At 36.1% G+C, this 14,894-nt stretch overlaps 1 protein-coding gene across 9 annotated transcripts in view; it reads right to left on the bottom strand.

Moving 5' to 3' along the window:
* Positions 1–14,894, bottom strand: part of PIGN (phosphatidylinositol glycan anchor biosynthesis class N) — a 103,039-nt gene that overhangs the window by 73,303 nt on the left and 14,842 nt on the right. For 8 of the 9 annotated variants that reach the window (XR_004278361.1, XR_004278362.1, XM_032311611.1 and 5 more), the window contains 5 exons: positions 12,011–12,259; positions 9,365–9,486; positions 8,784–8,882; positions 6,546–6,652; positions 1,473–1,597 (listed from right to left, as the gene is read on the bottom strand). Coding sequence is in view for 7 of the 9 variants with exons in the window: in XM_032311611.1 (XP_032167502.1) it covers positions 1,473–1,597; positions 6,546–6,652; positions 8,784–8,882; positions 9,365–9,486; positions 12,011–12,231 (674 nt within the window). In the remaining 2 variants the exon portion in view is untranslated. Of the gene's footprint in view, positions 1–1,472; positions 1,598–6,545; positions 6,653–8,783; positions 8,883–9,364; positions 9,487–12,010; positions 12,260–13,240; positions 13,370–14,894 lie in introns of all 9 variants that reach the window. The other variant, XM_032311612.1, reaches the window with a different exon arrangement.

Here is a 14,894-nt window from a genome sequence, read left to right as displayed (position 1 = left end):
ATTTGTAAGAGAATGAGAGGGAGAAAGCGAGCGCGCACACAAGCAGGAGGAGCAGCAGACAGAGGGAGAAGTAGAATCCTGCCTGAGCAGGGAGCCCAATGTGGGACTCGATCCCAGGATCCCGGGATCATGACCTGAGCTGAAGGCAGACATTTAACTGACTGAGCCACCGGGAGTCCCTCCTAAAATACTCTTAGACTTCATCATTAGTAGTTTAAAATCAGAGCTCTTAAGATTGTTAAAAATACTATTCTTTTTTTTTTTTTTGAAGATTTTATTTATTTGACAGAGATCACAAGTTAGCAGAGAAGCAGGCAGAGAGAGAGGAGGAAGCAGGCTCTCTGCCAAACAGAGCCCGATGCAGGACTCAATCCCAGGACCCTGAGATCATGACCTGAGCTGAAGGCAGAGGCTTAATCCACTGAGCCACCCAGGCACCCCTATTCTCTCCTTTTAAAGAAGCAAAAGAATATGAAATAGACTTCAGAAATACTTTAAAAGAATACCCCCCTATACTAGCAAATATATTTTAATGAATACTTCTTACATCTCAAATGTATCATGACTTACAAGTTCATGTCTCTTATAATGCAATCTATATTGTTCTTGTATTAATAGGTAAGTATCACTGTTTCAAGTATAAAATGTTTCCGTCCCTTAGAGTGTTTGTGACATAGACGTTAACATAACATGGTAAATAAACTATATTTAAGCACTCCATTCAGTTGAACAGGTTGCTTTGGTATGAACTCTATCACTTACGACAGTCCATCATGTTGAAGAAGGGGAGCATGAGGTATTCATTCCTGGCAGCTAGTCAATAGGCTTTAGAGTTACAGTTAGATTTAGCTAAACCAAATTCTAAGTAGAGAATAGAAGTATAACATGGATTCTTCCTCTTATGGTCTGCAAAACTGAGAAAAATATTTGTTGTTCTATACCGGAGTGCTACTGAAATATAGTACACAAAACTTTATACGTTTGCTAGATACAATACTGATTAAATGGAACACACAAAGAATAGCTGATTACATCTTTTCAGGATATAAATATTAACACCATATAAATGCTTTCTCCCCCTCAGGTTTTCCTTAAATATTTCTAAAACATATAGCTTTTCTCCTGTCTTGATAAATCAAGAATATGGAAATATAAGTAACGTGATAACTACAAAATATTGTAATACTTTTTAAAAAATTTATTTATTTATTTATTTGACCCAGAGAGAGAGAGAGCATATGCAGGGGAGCAGCAGGCAGAGGAAGAGGGAGAAGAAGTAGGCTCCCCATTGAGCAGGAACCCCGATGTGGGGCTGATCCCAGAACCCCAGGATCATGACCTGAGCCAAAGGCAGATAGATGCCTAACCAACTGAGCCACCTAGGTGCACCCCCAAATTATAGTACTTTAAAAGTTTAAACAGAATAGCTAAGTCCCTCAAAAACACAAAATTAAACACAGCATTAAAATTACCTCGATGTTGGCCGATGAGCATGTCCATTTGTATCTATTCCTAACAAATGTAAGAAAAAGACTATTTTTTCTTCATTTACTTTAGAAAACAAAGATTGGTTGTTTCTGGCAGCATGAAAGAATTCCTATATGTAACAAATGAGTTAAAGAAATTTAGTTCATTTGTTTTATTTAAAAAATAATTCTGATAAAAACATTTAATTACATTTATATTTAACAATAAAATTAAACTATCTTATTTTGTTTAAATTTGTCCTCAGGACCTACCAATACAAAGTTCTTATTGTCGGTTCAGACAGCAACACCTGAATAAGGAGTGAGCTATTTTCTGGGCTAGAAGCGGGCCAAGGAAAGGTTATAGAAGGGGGATCTTGATTTCATGAAGATTTCATAAGCACCAAATAAAATACAGCAGGTTGAAGAAATATTTTGACAAGAGCCAAGCAAAACAGTACTAGAGACAACATTTTAGGAACATTTTATCATTTTTAAATGTTTTCAGAGCTGGACTACTTCTTGCTATCCTGTCTAGACTACCACCCTAGTCCAACGAGTCCAACCATAACTGCTCACTCGGGACACTGTGATTAGCTTCCGAACACTCTCCTCCTCCCAAGACGAGAATTTGTTCTTCACACTGTATGACAGGAAAATGCCCTAACTTAATAAAATATGGGTCAAAAATTACTATATTAATTTCATAATGACAAGCTGGAATCAAAACATCCTAAGACAGAGGATTAAATTGCTACTTACATACACATGAACATGTAAACAAATACCTGTGGGGAATACTTTCAAATTACTTTAGATAAGTCAACAGGCTAGGCCAAGATACATAATTATTGTTCATATAAATGTCTCTAACCATATAGTAGATAGTAACTTTAACAAGAGCTATTTAATTGTCCAATACAAGTCTGAAGTACTTCTTGAAATAACTTCATCATTACAAATATTAAAAAATACAAATGGTGCCATTAGAGAAGCCTGCTATTCAAAAATAGAAGTAAATTAAAAAACACAATATGTAACCTACCACCCTCCTTAAATGCATAAAACCAAGCCCTAGTTTTCATATACATTCTACTTAGCCCCTAAGTTTTTTGTTTTGTTTTGTTTTAAAGATTTTATTTATTTATTTTCAGAGAGAGAGAGCACAGGTAGACAGAATGGCAGGCAGGGGCAGAGGGAGAAGCAGGCTCCCTGCCAAGCAAGGAGCCCCGATGTGGGACTTGATCCCAAGACGCTGGGATCATGACCTGAGCCAAAGGCAGTCACTTAACTGACTGAGGCACCCAGGTGTCCCCCCTAAGAAGTCTTCAATCAAGATAGAAGTGGCAAGTTCTTCAAAAGAAAGGAGTTAAATTCTAATGATATAATTGAAAGCTGACAAAAGCCCCCCCAAACCTAGCAACTTAAGTTAGAATTTGTTCCACGACTGGTAAAAAAAAAAAATATTCCAGGGTGTAAGAAGTGCTATTCATTCATATATGGACACAAGACTTGGGAAGCTATGAAATACTAATCTTGTAGAGCTCAACCAGTTAGATTCCTATTGGCTTTTTAAAAGTTAGTCTTTTGGACACAAGAGGTGAAATATACCTGAAGCTACTTTCCCTTCTGTATTTAGTTGGCTAGTGAGCATCAGTCCCCACTTTCCCTCATCACCTTGGAAAGGCAATCATTCATTTCTACACTCAACAAATATTTGTTATGCATCAAGGGAGACTACTAGATGACTCTCCCAACCTGCACTCTCTTTTTCTGAGTAAAAACCTGTGATTTCACGAGACGTGCCAATGCTCAACCTTATAACTTACCTATCTCCCATCCTCTCATACAGCTAGATGTGCCTGAGTGGTTGTGGCCAACAAGATATAAATCAAGTATTTCAGTCAAAAGACTATGAAGACCTAAGGCTCTTCATAAAAGTTAGTAGGAAAGAAGGTCCTTTCTGATTCCTTGCACGTTGCCCTAAAACACTGAAATAATGGCATCTCTTGAAGATAAAACTCAAGCTCAGAGGACAGAGGAGAAATTCAAGAGACCTGTCTTAATGACACTGTGGAACCATTACAACAGTCCTGTACTGTGACAATCTTGGGCTGCCTACTTCGGGCATTATCTTTACTGAGATAAAAGTAAACTTTTAAGCCGAATTTTTTTCCTTATTACACAGAACTTAACCTAATCTAAGCTACTACTTTTATCTCTGTACTAGACAATGCCTTGACAAGAACTGAGTTAACAGCACGCCTGGGGGGCTCAGTGGGTTAAGCCTCTGTCTTCCGCTCAGGTCATGATCTCAGGGTCTTGGAATCCAGCGGGGCATCAAGCTCTCTGCTCAGCGGGGAGTCTGCTTCCCCACCCCCTCTGCCTGCCTCTCTGCCTACTTGTGATCTCTGTCAAATAAATAAATAAAATCTTTGGGGAAAAAAAAAAGAACTGAGTTAACAATGAGGAAAAGTCAGTATCTCTACCAACAAGATGTATATAGAACTGGAAATTGGCCCAATGCTGCGGCATAATAAAGTAGTTAAGATAGAGGTATCAAGGGAATATAGAAGAGGGTTATCTAAGTCTAGCGTGAAGCAAAGTGAAGCAAAAGGAAGTCACGGAAGGCTTAATAAAGAGCGTTTTCTTTTTTTCATTTATTTTTAAAGATTTTTCTTTATTTATTTGAGACGGAGTGTGTGAGTGAGAGAGTACAAGCCAAAGGGGAGAGACAGAGCGAGCAGCAGACTCTCTGCAGAGGGGCTCCACCCCAGGATCCCGGGATCATGAACCAAGCCAAGGCAGATGCTTACGTGACTGGGTCATGCAGGCGCCCCTGCACAGAGTTTTAAAAAGCAAATAGATTCAACACCAATGAAGCTTAAGGCCAGGACGCTAAGTGAAATAAGCCACTCACAAAGGGAAAACACAGCTTGGTTGCATTTATATGAGCTATCTAGATACAAAACATAGATATATAGGTACAACTGCAAAGAAACAAAGTAGAATAGTAGTTGCCAGAGGCTGGGGGTGGGGTGGGGAATGGGGATTTGTTTACTGACCACAGACTTTTAGTCTTGCAAGATGAAAAAGTTCTGGAGATTGGATGCACAGTGATGTGAATAATACTTAACACTATTGAACCTGTCTGCTTAAAAATGGCTAAAATGGCAAATTTTTGTGATAGATATTTTACCACATTAAAAAAAAAAAAAGAGTAGACATTTACATGGATTTGTTTTGCTTGGATCAAGCATGAGTCTCTGGCCCAGGCACAAGCCCAGGTAAGACCCCTGACTCCCTGTCTAGCCTCCCCTCAGATCTTGCTCCCAGTGAGTACACCTGCCAACTTAACTTCCTTCAGTTACACAAATCTATTATGCTGGCTCGTCCTTCAGTGCCCAAGATTTACATATATTGCTGTTCACTTGAAATATTCTTTTTTCATGGTCAATTTAGGTCCATCCAACTTTGTCTCCTATACTTCTGAGACCACCTCAAAACTCTCAGAAAAGCCTTCTCCTAACTGTCTAGAAAACAATTTTCTAAAGGTATATTCTTAGTCCCTGTATTTTTGCTTCATACCATTTCTCACTGCTGATGATTTTGTGTTACTGTTATTACTATACATATAAACCATATTTTATGAAGTCATGGGCAAATCATTCTTTCCGATGACTAGCAGTATTGAGATAAAGAAAGGAAAGAAGACATAAAATCAGACCAGCCATAAGCTGTATCTGCCCATACACAAGGAATCAAATCCATGAACCTGGAGCATTTTAAGCTGTGTATATGAAATTGCAGCCAAATGCCTTTTAGGGATGCTAACATAAGTAGATGATATTAAGAAGCGATAATTAGCAACGTAAAATTTGTCAACTGTTTTCTTTTTTAAAAAAAAATATTTTATTTATTTGACAGAGAGAGAGAGAGAGATCACAAGTAGGCAGAGAGGCAGGCAGAGAGAGAGAAGGAAGAAGCAGAGCAGAGAGACCAATGCCCACTGGATCCTAGGACCCTGGGATCATGACCCAAGCCAAAGGCAGAGGCTCAACCCACCGAGCCACCCAAGCGCCCCTGTCAATTATTTTCTTAAAGAGATTTTATTTAACTTCAAGTGTTCCCTGTTGACAAAAGTATAGGTTAAATGAAAAAAGAAGTATTTCAGGAAGAAAGATCTTGATGAAGGAAATGGGGTTTATCAAAGAATGTATTGAACACTTAATTCCTGCTAAGTAAGTACAAAGAAAAATGCAGACATACACTGAGGAATATATTTACAAACTACTAACAAAAATGACTCTATCATGGAGAGGTCCACAATGTCAGTTCCATAGACACTACTGGTAAAAAGAAGAACCATTAAGGTCAATCAATGAATGCTCCTTACAACAGACAACTTGTAAGTTGTAATATGTAAATGAGAGACAATGGACAGGAAGAAAGGAAGCCATTATCCACAAGTGAGATTTTCAAACAATTTTTCAAAATGTTAATTCTATTGGATTCCTGGTGAAAATTGTGGTAATTGTTGCTATCAAATAGTCCAAACAACTTTATTTCTTAGAGAAACTCATGGATATTTTGTGATGACTAATTTGCTAATTTGTTTTTATCTTTCTCTAAAGTATAATTTTTTAAAAATCCTGTTTTCAGTGCATTACATTTGATTAGCATTTTCAAAAGCAGTTTTTATACATCTTACATGATCTTACCACTATAAAAGACTATTGTATGGTCAAAGAATGATCAAGGTTTACCTAGGATTATTCGGCAAATAGGAATGAAATACAAGTTGCCTGAATTCCAATCTATGGAGCGCATTTAATTGTCAGAAACATGGAGTTTAAAAAAGTTATTTTTTCAAATTATTTTTTAAAAACTTCCATTAACTGTTTATTGTAGAATGTGTAATTTCTTAGAATCCAGTCTTTTTAAAATAGTATGCTACAAATATAGAACTTTCATATTTAAGCAAGTAGGAAAAAATTAAGATGTATTTACAACAAATCAGTGTCTAGTACTTTGGGTACAAATACATGAGCTGGAGATGATCAACTCAATAGCACTCACCTTCACATGATCAAAAACCCAAGTATCTAGTTTTGTTACATCATGGGCACCAAAATCCTCACTCTCAGCATCATAGCTATATGTATAAATATGGTCTCCACCAACACCTGAAAGGGAAATTTTGGGAAATTTTTTTTTTAACAATTATAACAAAATTATAATGGGGAAGAGAAAAGAGGAATAATGAACATTTTATTTCATGTGCCATGGACCATGACTTATACTTTTTTTTTTTTTTTAAGATTTTATTTATATTTGACAGAGAGAGATCACAAGTAGGCCGAGAGGCAGGCAGGCGGGGGGTTGGGTAGAGCAGACTCCCCGATGAGCAGAGAGCCTAATGCGGGGCTCGATTCCAGGACCCTGAGATCATGACCTGAGCCGAAGGCAGAGGCTTAGCCCAGTGAGTCACCCAGGCGCCCCCATGACTTGTACTTTCACATGCTGTTGTTTTTTGTTCTCACAGTAACACTCTTAATTTTAAAGATACACTACAAATAAGTTAATTAATTTAGTCAAAGTCACAGTGCTAATACACAACACCACAAAAATAAATACCAAAGTCTGTCTCCCTGTACAGATTAAACTCTTCACAAATTTGTCTGTCTTGGAACACTACAACCTAAAATAGATGAAGTCATTTGGTACTTTGTAAAGCAAGAAGAAAATTCAAAAATTTCCCTTATCTTATTCATAAAATGTGTATTTTTCTCAATATAAGGGAATAAATATTATCCATTGTTAAATTCTTTGAAGGGGTCAACAAATATATTAATCTTACACACTTAGAAGATTTAATTAAGAATCTAATCAACTTGGTGAATTCCTGAGATAGACTCTTACAGGTCACGAGGAAGAGATATAATAAAGTAATAATGATCTCTTATAATAGCAATAGCAGTTCCAATGACACAACCACCACTCAGTCATTCCACTTTCCACATCCTAAGTACAGTTCTGAGTGAGTTTGTTGGTTACCATAAACGGAACATTCCTATGGGATTGTTTCTGATTCAGGTGTTAGTCTTACATCTTATCAGTTACAGTCAGAAGCAAGAAGGTAAGCTTGGTGAATCACAGCAACTTAATCCACCCTCACCACCACCAGTCCCCCTAAAAGCTTTCTTTTCCAAAGAAAGGAGTGTGTGTATGTGTGTGTGTGTGTTTATGTGTGTGTATGACAAATAGTTTGAGGTTTTTTTGTTTGTTTGTTTTTAAAGATTTTATTTATTTGACAGACAGCGCTCACAAGTAGGCAGAGAAGCAGGCAGAGAGAAAGGAGGAAGCAGGCTCCCCACGGAGCAGAGAGCCTGATGTCGGGCTTGATCTCAGGACCCTGGGATCATGCATGACCTTAGCCAAAGGCAGAGGCTTAACCCACTGAGCCACCCAGGCGCCCCTAGTTTGAGGTTTTTTACCATGACCTATACAATTATGTTCTATGAATATATGTAAAATTCTGAATATATATTTTGCTTTCAGGACATACAATAATATTCAATAATGCCAATTATTAGGACCTATGGCTAAGTATAATGTTACAAAACCTTTTTATCAAGTGAAATGACCAGTCATTCTACTCTCACTAAAAAGCATTTAATGACACAAACTTCAAGTGGAATCTGATAATTTCAGAAAAATAATATTAATGAATTTTGTAATCAGTGCACAGAAACAAACAGAACAAATCCAATGGCATTATCTTGAATATATGAAAATAGGAATTATAAGTTATAGCATTTAAATCTTTGTGAATATCTACAAACTTCATAAATCATCAAAGTAAAATGAACCAGACTTCAAAACCATCATCATAATGAAAAATTACATGATAAGCACACAGCTAAATATTTCACAGGAATTACCCAATTTGCCTAAAAACAAACCTATGAGATAGAAATTATTATTATCATCACATTTTACAAAAGGCAAACTGAAGTTCAGAGATATCAGCTAACTTGTCCAGGATTATAAGTGGTTAAATGTGAGAGCCATATACCACTTCATTGAATTTAAGATACCAACAACTATATGATGTGCCAATATTTCAAGTACAACTAAAAGAAAAAATCAAACGGACATGTCTATCCATTGTAATATATGTTCCTATGTCAGAGATGTTAAATATGTAAAAACAAGTATCTCAAAAATCAGTAAAATAGAGTAGGCAATACACAAAAATTACCATACTGGTTTATTACATTACCATCTAAGGAAAATATAATCAATGACTCTTACCTTTGGCAAACATAGTCAAGATATCTGGGCTTCCCCAGCTCCATGTGTACTTGCTTTCATTAATAAGAGAATCAAATCCTACAGGATTTTCCTTCCATCCTTCAGGTCATTGAAAAAAAAAAAAAAGCAAATAGTAACAACAGTAACATATATATGGTGAAGTATTACTATAGCTCCTAAAGAAGTATTCTTCAAATAGTAATAATGAGAATTACAGAACAAATGCAAAACTAGTAAGAGATTTTATGTTATATGTATTATACCTTTTTTTAAAAGGCTTACAATAGATAATTTACTTCTTACTAAACCAAAGAATCGCTTTTGAACTTTTGAGAGTTAACACTGAGGAAAACCATGGATCCATCCAGATTGTTTCAGTAGCACAGAATGATAAAAGACCAAAGCTTAATTCTTGAATCAACACCAGCATGTGTTTATGTTACTCATAAACTCAAGCAAGCTAAAATACTTGCCAAAAGTATGCCAAAACACACTTCACTTTGTGTCATAATTCAGTGTTAAAGAAGCAGTATATATGCAATATGTTTATCGTATAATAAAGTTGTCCACATAGATAATACCTTTGGCAACTGCACTGACATCTTCATAAAACCCAGCTATCAGGGCTACGTGACCTGGCCGAGACTCAGTTGGCACGCGTGTATGAGATATGCCCCAGCTGCCTTCATGCATTATGATATTCCTAAAAGATATTATAGATCAATAGCACAGACTTTGATTAAATCCTATTAGAGTGTTAGAAAAACAAGATTATTACAGAAGGAATCAAAAACAAACAGTGAGTCACAATTTAACAAGGTGAGGATCTTTCTGATCCCAGCTGAGCCCAGTCCCAGCTCTCCAACTAGCTGGATTCAGCAGCATAAATGAGCTTAGGTGAGACAAAGAACCATCTGGCCACAACACTGAACTATGAGTCAAAATACACGATTTTTGTATGAAGCCACAAAGTATTCAGATAGTTTGTTACATGAGAAACAACTGACATACACAATATTGTTCTATAAATGTCAAATTTTACAGGGTGTGATGGGTATTGCAGTCCTCCAGGAGAAAAGTCCTTGTTTTTACGTGATACATGCTTAAGTGTTCAGTGGTCAAGTGTCATGAGATCTTTCTTTCAAATTAGTCAGAAAAAGAATAATTAAAAATTTAAGCATGTGTAAGTGTGCATGTGTATTGAGAGAGTGGATGCAAATATGAAAACAAAAATTATTCAATCTAGAATAAGGTATACAGATTTCATCATATATATAATCCTTTCAATTTCTGTGTTGAAAAATTCTCAAAATAAAAAAATTAAAGATGGGGAAACAGCTAGACTCCTAATTAGGAGTTAAATTATATTCCTAAATTTGAGGCTAAAACAGGCAAAAGCATTCTTTTGCTAAAATGTATCAGTATCCTTTGCAATGAAAGCAGAGGACTGACTAGCAATGCCAAGGCACATGAGAAAGCAGTAGAGCAACAAGCTATCAAACAATGACTACATCAGTAACAGTTTCTGGGGGTGATGCTTGCCCCCGCCAAAGGGTAACTGTGAGTACTGGTTTAGATACTCTTTATTACTGACTTACCTCATCCTAAAATCAATTTTGGTAAAACGCATGCATAATAAGTAGAAGTTTGAAAACCAGTGAACCACTTGTTATGGAGAAATATTTTTTAACTTCTTTAGTTATTTAACAAAAACCGAACTTCCAACACGAAGAAGGAGGTATAAAAGAAATTCAGGTATCTCTGTTTAAAAACGTTTTCATCAGTTCAGATCATATTTTTAAAAAACCGAAGTGAAGAACAAATAAAACCTTTCACAAACAGGTTTAAAAGAAACTAGAAGATTCCTGAAATTGTAAAAACATGATGGCATACAGGACAAGGCACATGAACTACGTAAGCTCTTGGCCTGCTACCCACCAGCCAAAGGAGAAGTAAGTGCTACCAGGAAAGTTCACCTTCTCTCTAATAACCGGTATACTTTGTTCTTAATTTGCAATGAACAGTATTTCTCTCCTTTTTGTGGCAGCTAAGAAATTCCTCCAAATATATTACCCCAATTTTAAATTATCTGTAGAAATTATGTGACAAATTTTTGTGACCCGAACTTAACTCTGGTTTGCTCTTATTTTCCTACTCATATTTTTCCGCTGCCCTGGGTTGGTCACTTAATTACTTTTATCCTTTAATATGGTATGCATTTCTTTGAGCCACCACAAATTTCTGGAAATTCAACAGAATTCCAAGTTCATTCATTCTTCTAGCAGTCAACAAATATTTAATTGCCCACTGTGTTCTAAGAACTGGAAATAATGTAGTATACAAAGCAGAGGCCCAGCTTGCATAGAACCTGCTCATGCCAAGTACTATAAAGAAAACAAACACAGTAAAGGATAAAAGTAATGATGGTAGGTGAAAACAGGAGAAAATGGAATACTTTAGATAAATTTCCACTTGAATTTGAGTTTTAATCTCTCTATACCAGCATGAAGAAGGGCTTTTGAGCGATTTGTCACTAATCAGAAAAATAGCAATTATTTGTAGGAGCCCAATAAGTTTAAAAAAATTAAACATTTTGGGGCACCTGGGTGGCTCAGTGGGTTAAGCCTCTGCCTTCGGCTTGGGTCATGATCTCAGGGTCCTGGGATCGAGCCCCGCATTGGGCTCTCTGCTCGGCAGGAAGCTTGCTTTCCCCTCTCTCTCTGCCTGCCTCTCTGCCTACCTGTGATCTCTCTCTCTCTGTTTCAAATAAATAATTAAAATCTTAAAAAAAAAAATTAAACATTTCTTTTCAAAGCCACTTCATAAAATCTGAAATCACAATTAACAGTGACATAAACTTAGAAGGGCTTTATGTATTTTATAAGTCTGTTTTCAGTTGAACTCTATTTTTAGTTAAACAGCACTATAATTAGCAATTCATTAATATTTATGTTTGTCATTATTTTAAAAATGTAACAAGTTTATTTTATAAGAAAAAGATAATATAGTGAGTTGTAAGTCAGGTTTGGGAAATTAGGACAAGTTAAGCCAAGCAGCTAAAGTCATACCTAACTCCTAGGAGGAAATAAATTTGTTAATCCATAAGACAAAAGCAGATGTATATGTGCCCTATTCTCTTTCTCATCATCACTTCTGTGTCCAACATGAGATAAAAGTGTCAAGATAACACTTTCTAGAAAGGTCTTTACATCAGTTGACATGCTTACCTAATAAATGGCGCTCTAGGATTTCCATTTTCATCGAATTCATAAAGTGCATCTGCCCGCAGGCCATCAGCAACAAACAGTACTAATCTTTTTGCTGGAGGAGGTAATGGTGTAAACTGAGGAGTCATTCCATGAACCAAAGGAGATGTAAAATAAATATCAAAGATGGAGCCGAAGAACACAAAATGTACGAGCAATCCCAAAATAAAGAAGAGCAGCATATCCAGTGTAACTAGTCTTCAAGAAAAACTGAAAGAGGGAACAAAATTAAATTAAATTTGGGTAAACCTTAATGAAATTATATATATTTTCACATATTTTGATGACTGCATATACTCTGAACATATATTTTAAAATTTTACCTAATTTACAACTTCACTTTCATTTATGATAGCAACAATAAACATTATTTAATAATGAGGTAATACTGAAATAAAATACATCATAAAATACACTCACACAAAAAGAGAAAGTTCAAGTATGATACCCAATTAATACCACTAAACTATTCATAATAAATTTAAGTGTATACTAAGCTCATAAAAACTAATATAGGGTCAAAAACAAATATATAAATGAGTCGTAAAATGGGTCAGGGTCCAGTCAAATCAAATTCTATATAAAATAGAAAATATAATTCATGGTGGTCTTGGTTGTCCATATGACCACCATTAAAACTCCTGGAATTTAACATTACTTAAAGTCTGAGGATTATTTTTTTCTTTCTTTTGGACTTTTGGTTATCAGCTCAGGAGACTTCTAGATAGTCCTGACAGATTATATGCATTTTTGTCCATTTAAATAACTTACAGGAAGGAAAAGGTAGTTAAATTCCATGTGTTTCAAAAAATGTACACTCACGGGGTGCCTGGGTGGCTCAGTGGGTTAAAGCCTCTGCCTTCGGCTCAGATCATGTTCCCAGGGTCCTGGGATCAAGCCCCACATCAGGCTCTCTGCTCAGCAGGGAGCCTGCTTCCCTTCCTCTCTCTCTGCCTGCCTCTCTGCCTGCTTATGATCTCTGTCTGTCAAATAAATAAATAAAATTTTAAAAATATATATACACTCATTAAAGGAAGACTTTTAGTTCCCTGAACCAATGGAAGTGCAAGTTATATTCACAAATTCAATTAAAACGCTCTTGCATATATTCTGTACATAATGTTGTGTGGAGTACAAGAGAGAACACCAAGAAGACATAGTGACAGATCTGATAAACTTACGCATACTTACAGAAGGAAAACTAAGCAACATGAAACATTTAAATAATACTGTATGACAGTATGCCATTAACTGCCAAGACCAAGTCCATGGGAATGCTTTTCAAGCCAGTTTATAATTTACTTTTGTTGGTGAATCTCCCTGCAGATTAAAAACAACAAAATACTCTCAACTCGTCTTTTTGTAAAAGAATGTAAAGTAAGTAAATGGCCAAATTATGGGCCACTTTTTTCCTGAGAGATTTAAGAGTCAAATAAGGATCAAAGATATTCCACAAATTATAGAAGTCCCTTACTGAGTAGATGCTATTATGCAACCTAAGGCAAAACTCTCCGAATATTTTGCTTTTTCTAGTATACATGAGCTTCAACTACATAGCAAACATTATCTTAATAATCGTATTCTGAATATAAAAATAAAACAATCACAGGGTGCCTGAGTGGCAAAGGCTTGGTTTCGGCTCAGGCTGTGATCTCGGGGTTGTGGAATTGAGCCCTGTGTTAGGCTCTAAGCTCCGTGCACAGAAGCTGCTCAAGAATCTCTCTCCCTCACCCTCTGCCCCTACCTCTGTACTCTCTCTCTCTAAAATAAATGAATAAATCTTAAAAAAAAAAAAAAAAGTTGGAAAGTTAAATAATCACTGTGGTAAATTTGGAAAATAAAGAAAAATTACTTATGATTTTATCACCTAAAGAAAAATCTGTTACATTCCTTAGTTTTTATCTAATCTACATTTTTATAAAGGCTCACAATTTCACATATTGATTTTCTCTTTATCATACATGAACATTTGTTTTTTTTTTAAAAAAACTCTTCTCACACATCATGTACCATCACCATGCTCTATCCAATGGGCATGCCTTAATTTTCCTGATCACCTCCACACTGGTAAACACGGAGTTGTTTTCCATTTTCTCATTATTAAAAATGTCAACATGATTAATTTAACTTTTAATGTAATTTTTATGCTAACTTTTAGACATTTCACATTATGTGTTTAATGTGGGGAACCTGGGTGGCTCAGTCGTTGAGCGTCTGCCTTCGGATCAGGTAATGATCTCAGGGTCCCAAGATCAAGCCCCACCATCAGGTTACCTGCTCAGTGGAAGGTCTGCTTCTCCCTCTCCCTCTGCTCCATTCTGTGCTCTCTCTCTCTCTCAAACAAAATCTTAAAAAAAAAGAAAAAAGAGGGGTGCCTGGGTGGCTCAGTGGGTTAAAGCCTCTGCCTTCGGCTCAGGTCATGATCTCAGGGTCCTGGGATCGAGCCCCACATTGGATTCTCTGCTGAGCAGAGAAGCCTGCTGGAAGCAGAGAGCCTGCTTCCCCCACTCTCTCTGCCTGCTTCTCTGCCTACTTGTGATCTCTGTCAAATAAATAAAATCTTTAAAAAAAAAGAAAAAAGAAAAAAGAATTGAGGTAATATGTGTAAAATATGCAAAATAGTGCCTACTACAGTCAGTACTCATTAACTATTGGCTAATTTATTGTTTCTGATGTACATGAAGTTGGATTGATCATGTGAGAAAAATTTGTTTGCCATCCTTGTTGACTTTAAAAATCTAATCTAATGGATGTAAATCTCTTAGAGAAACCAAGTCTCAAACTTTGTTTTATACCAAAGCATCAACTTTAGCATATAACTGCTCTACTGCTATTTTTCTTAGCT

The sequence above is a fragment of the Mustela erminea genome, chromosome 13, assembly GCF_009829155.1.
Source record: "Mustela erminea isolate mMusErm1 chromosome 13, mMusErm1.Pri, whole genome shotgun sequence".
Classification (NCBI taxonomy): Eukaryota; Metazoa; Chordata; class Mammalia; order Carnivora; family Mustelidae; genus Mustela; species Mustela erminea.
This window is presented reverse-complemented; position numbering and strand designations above follow the sequence as displayed.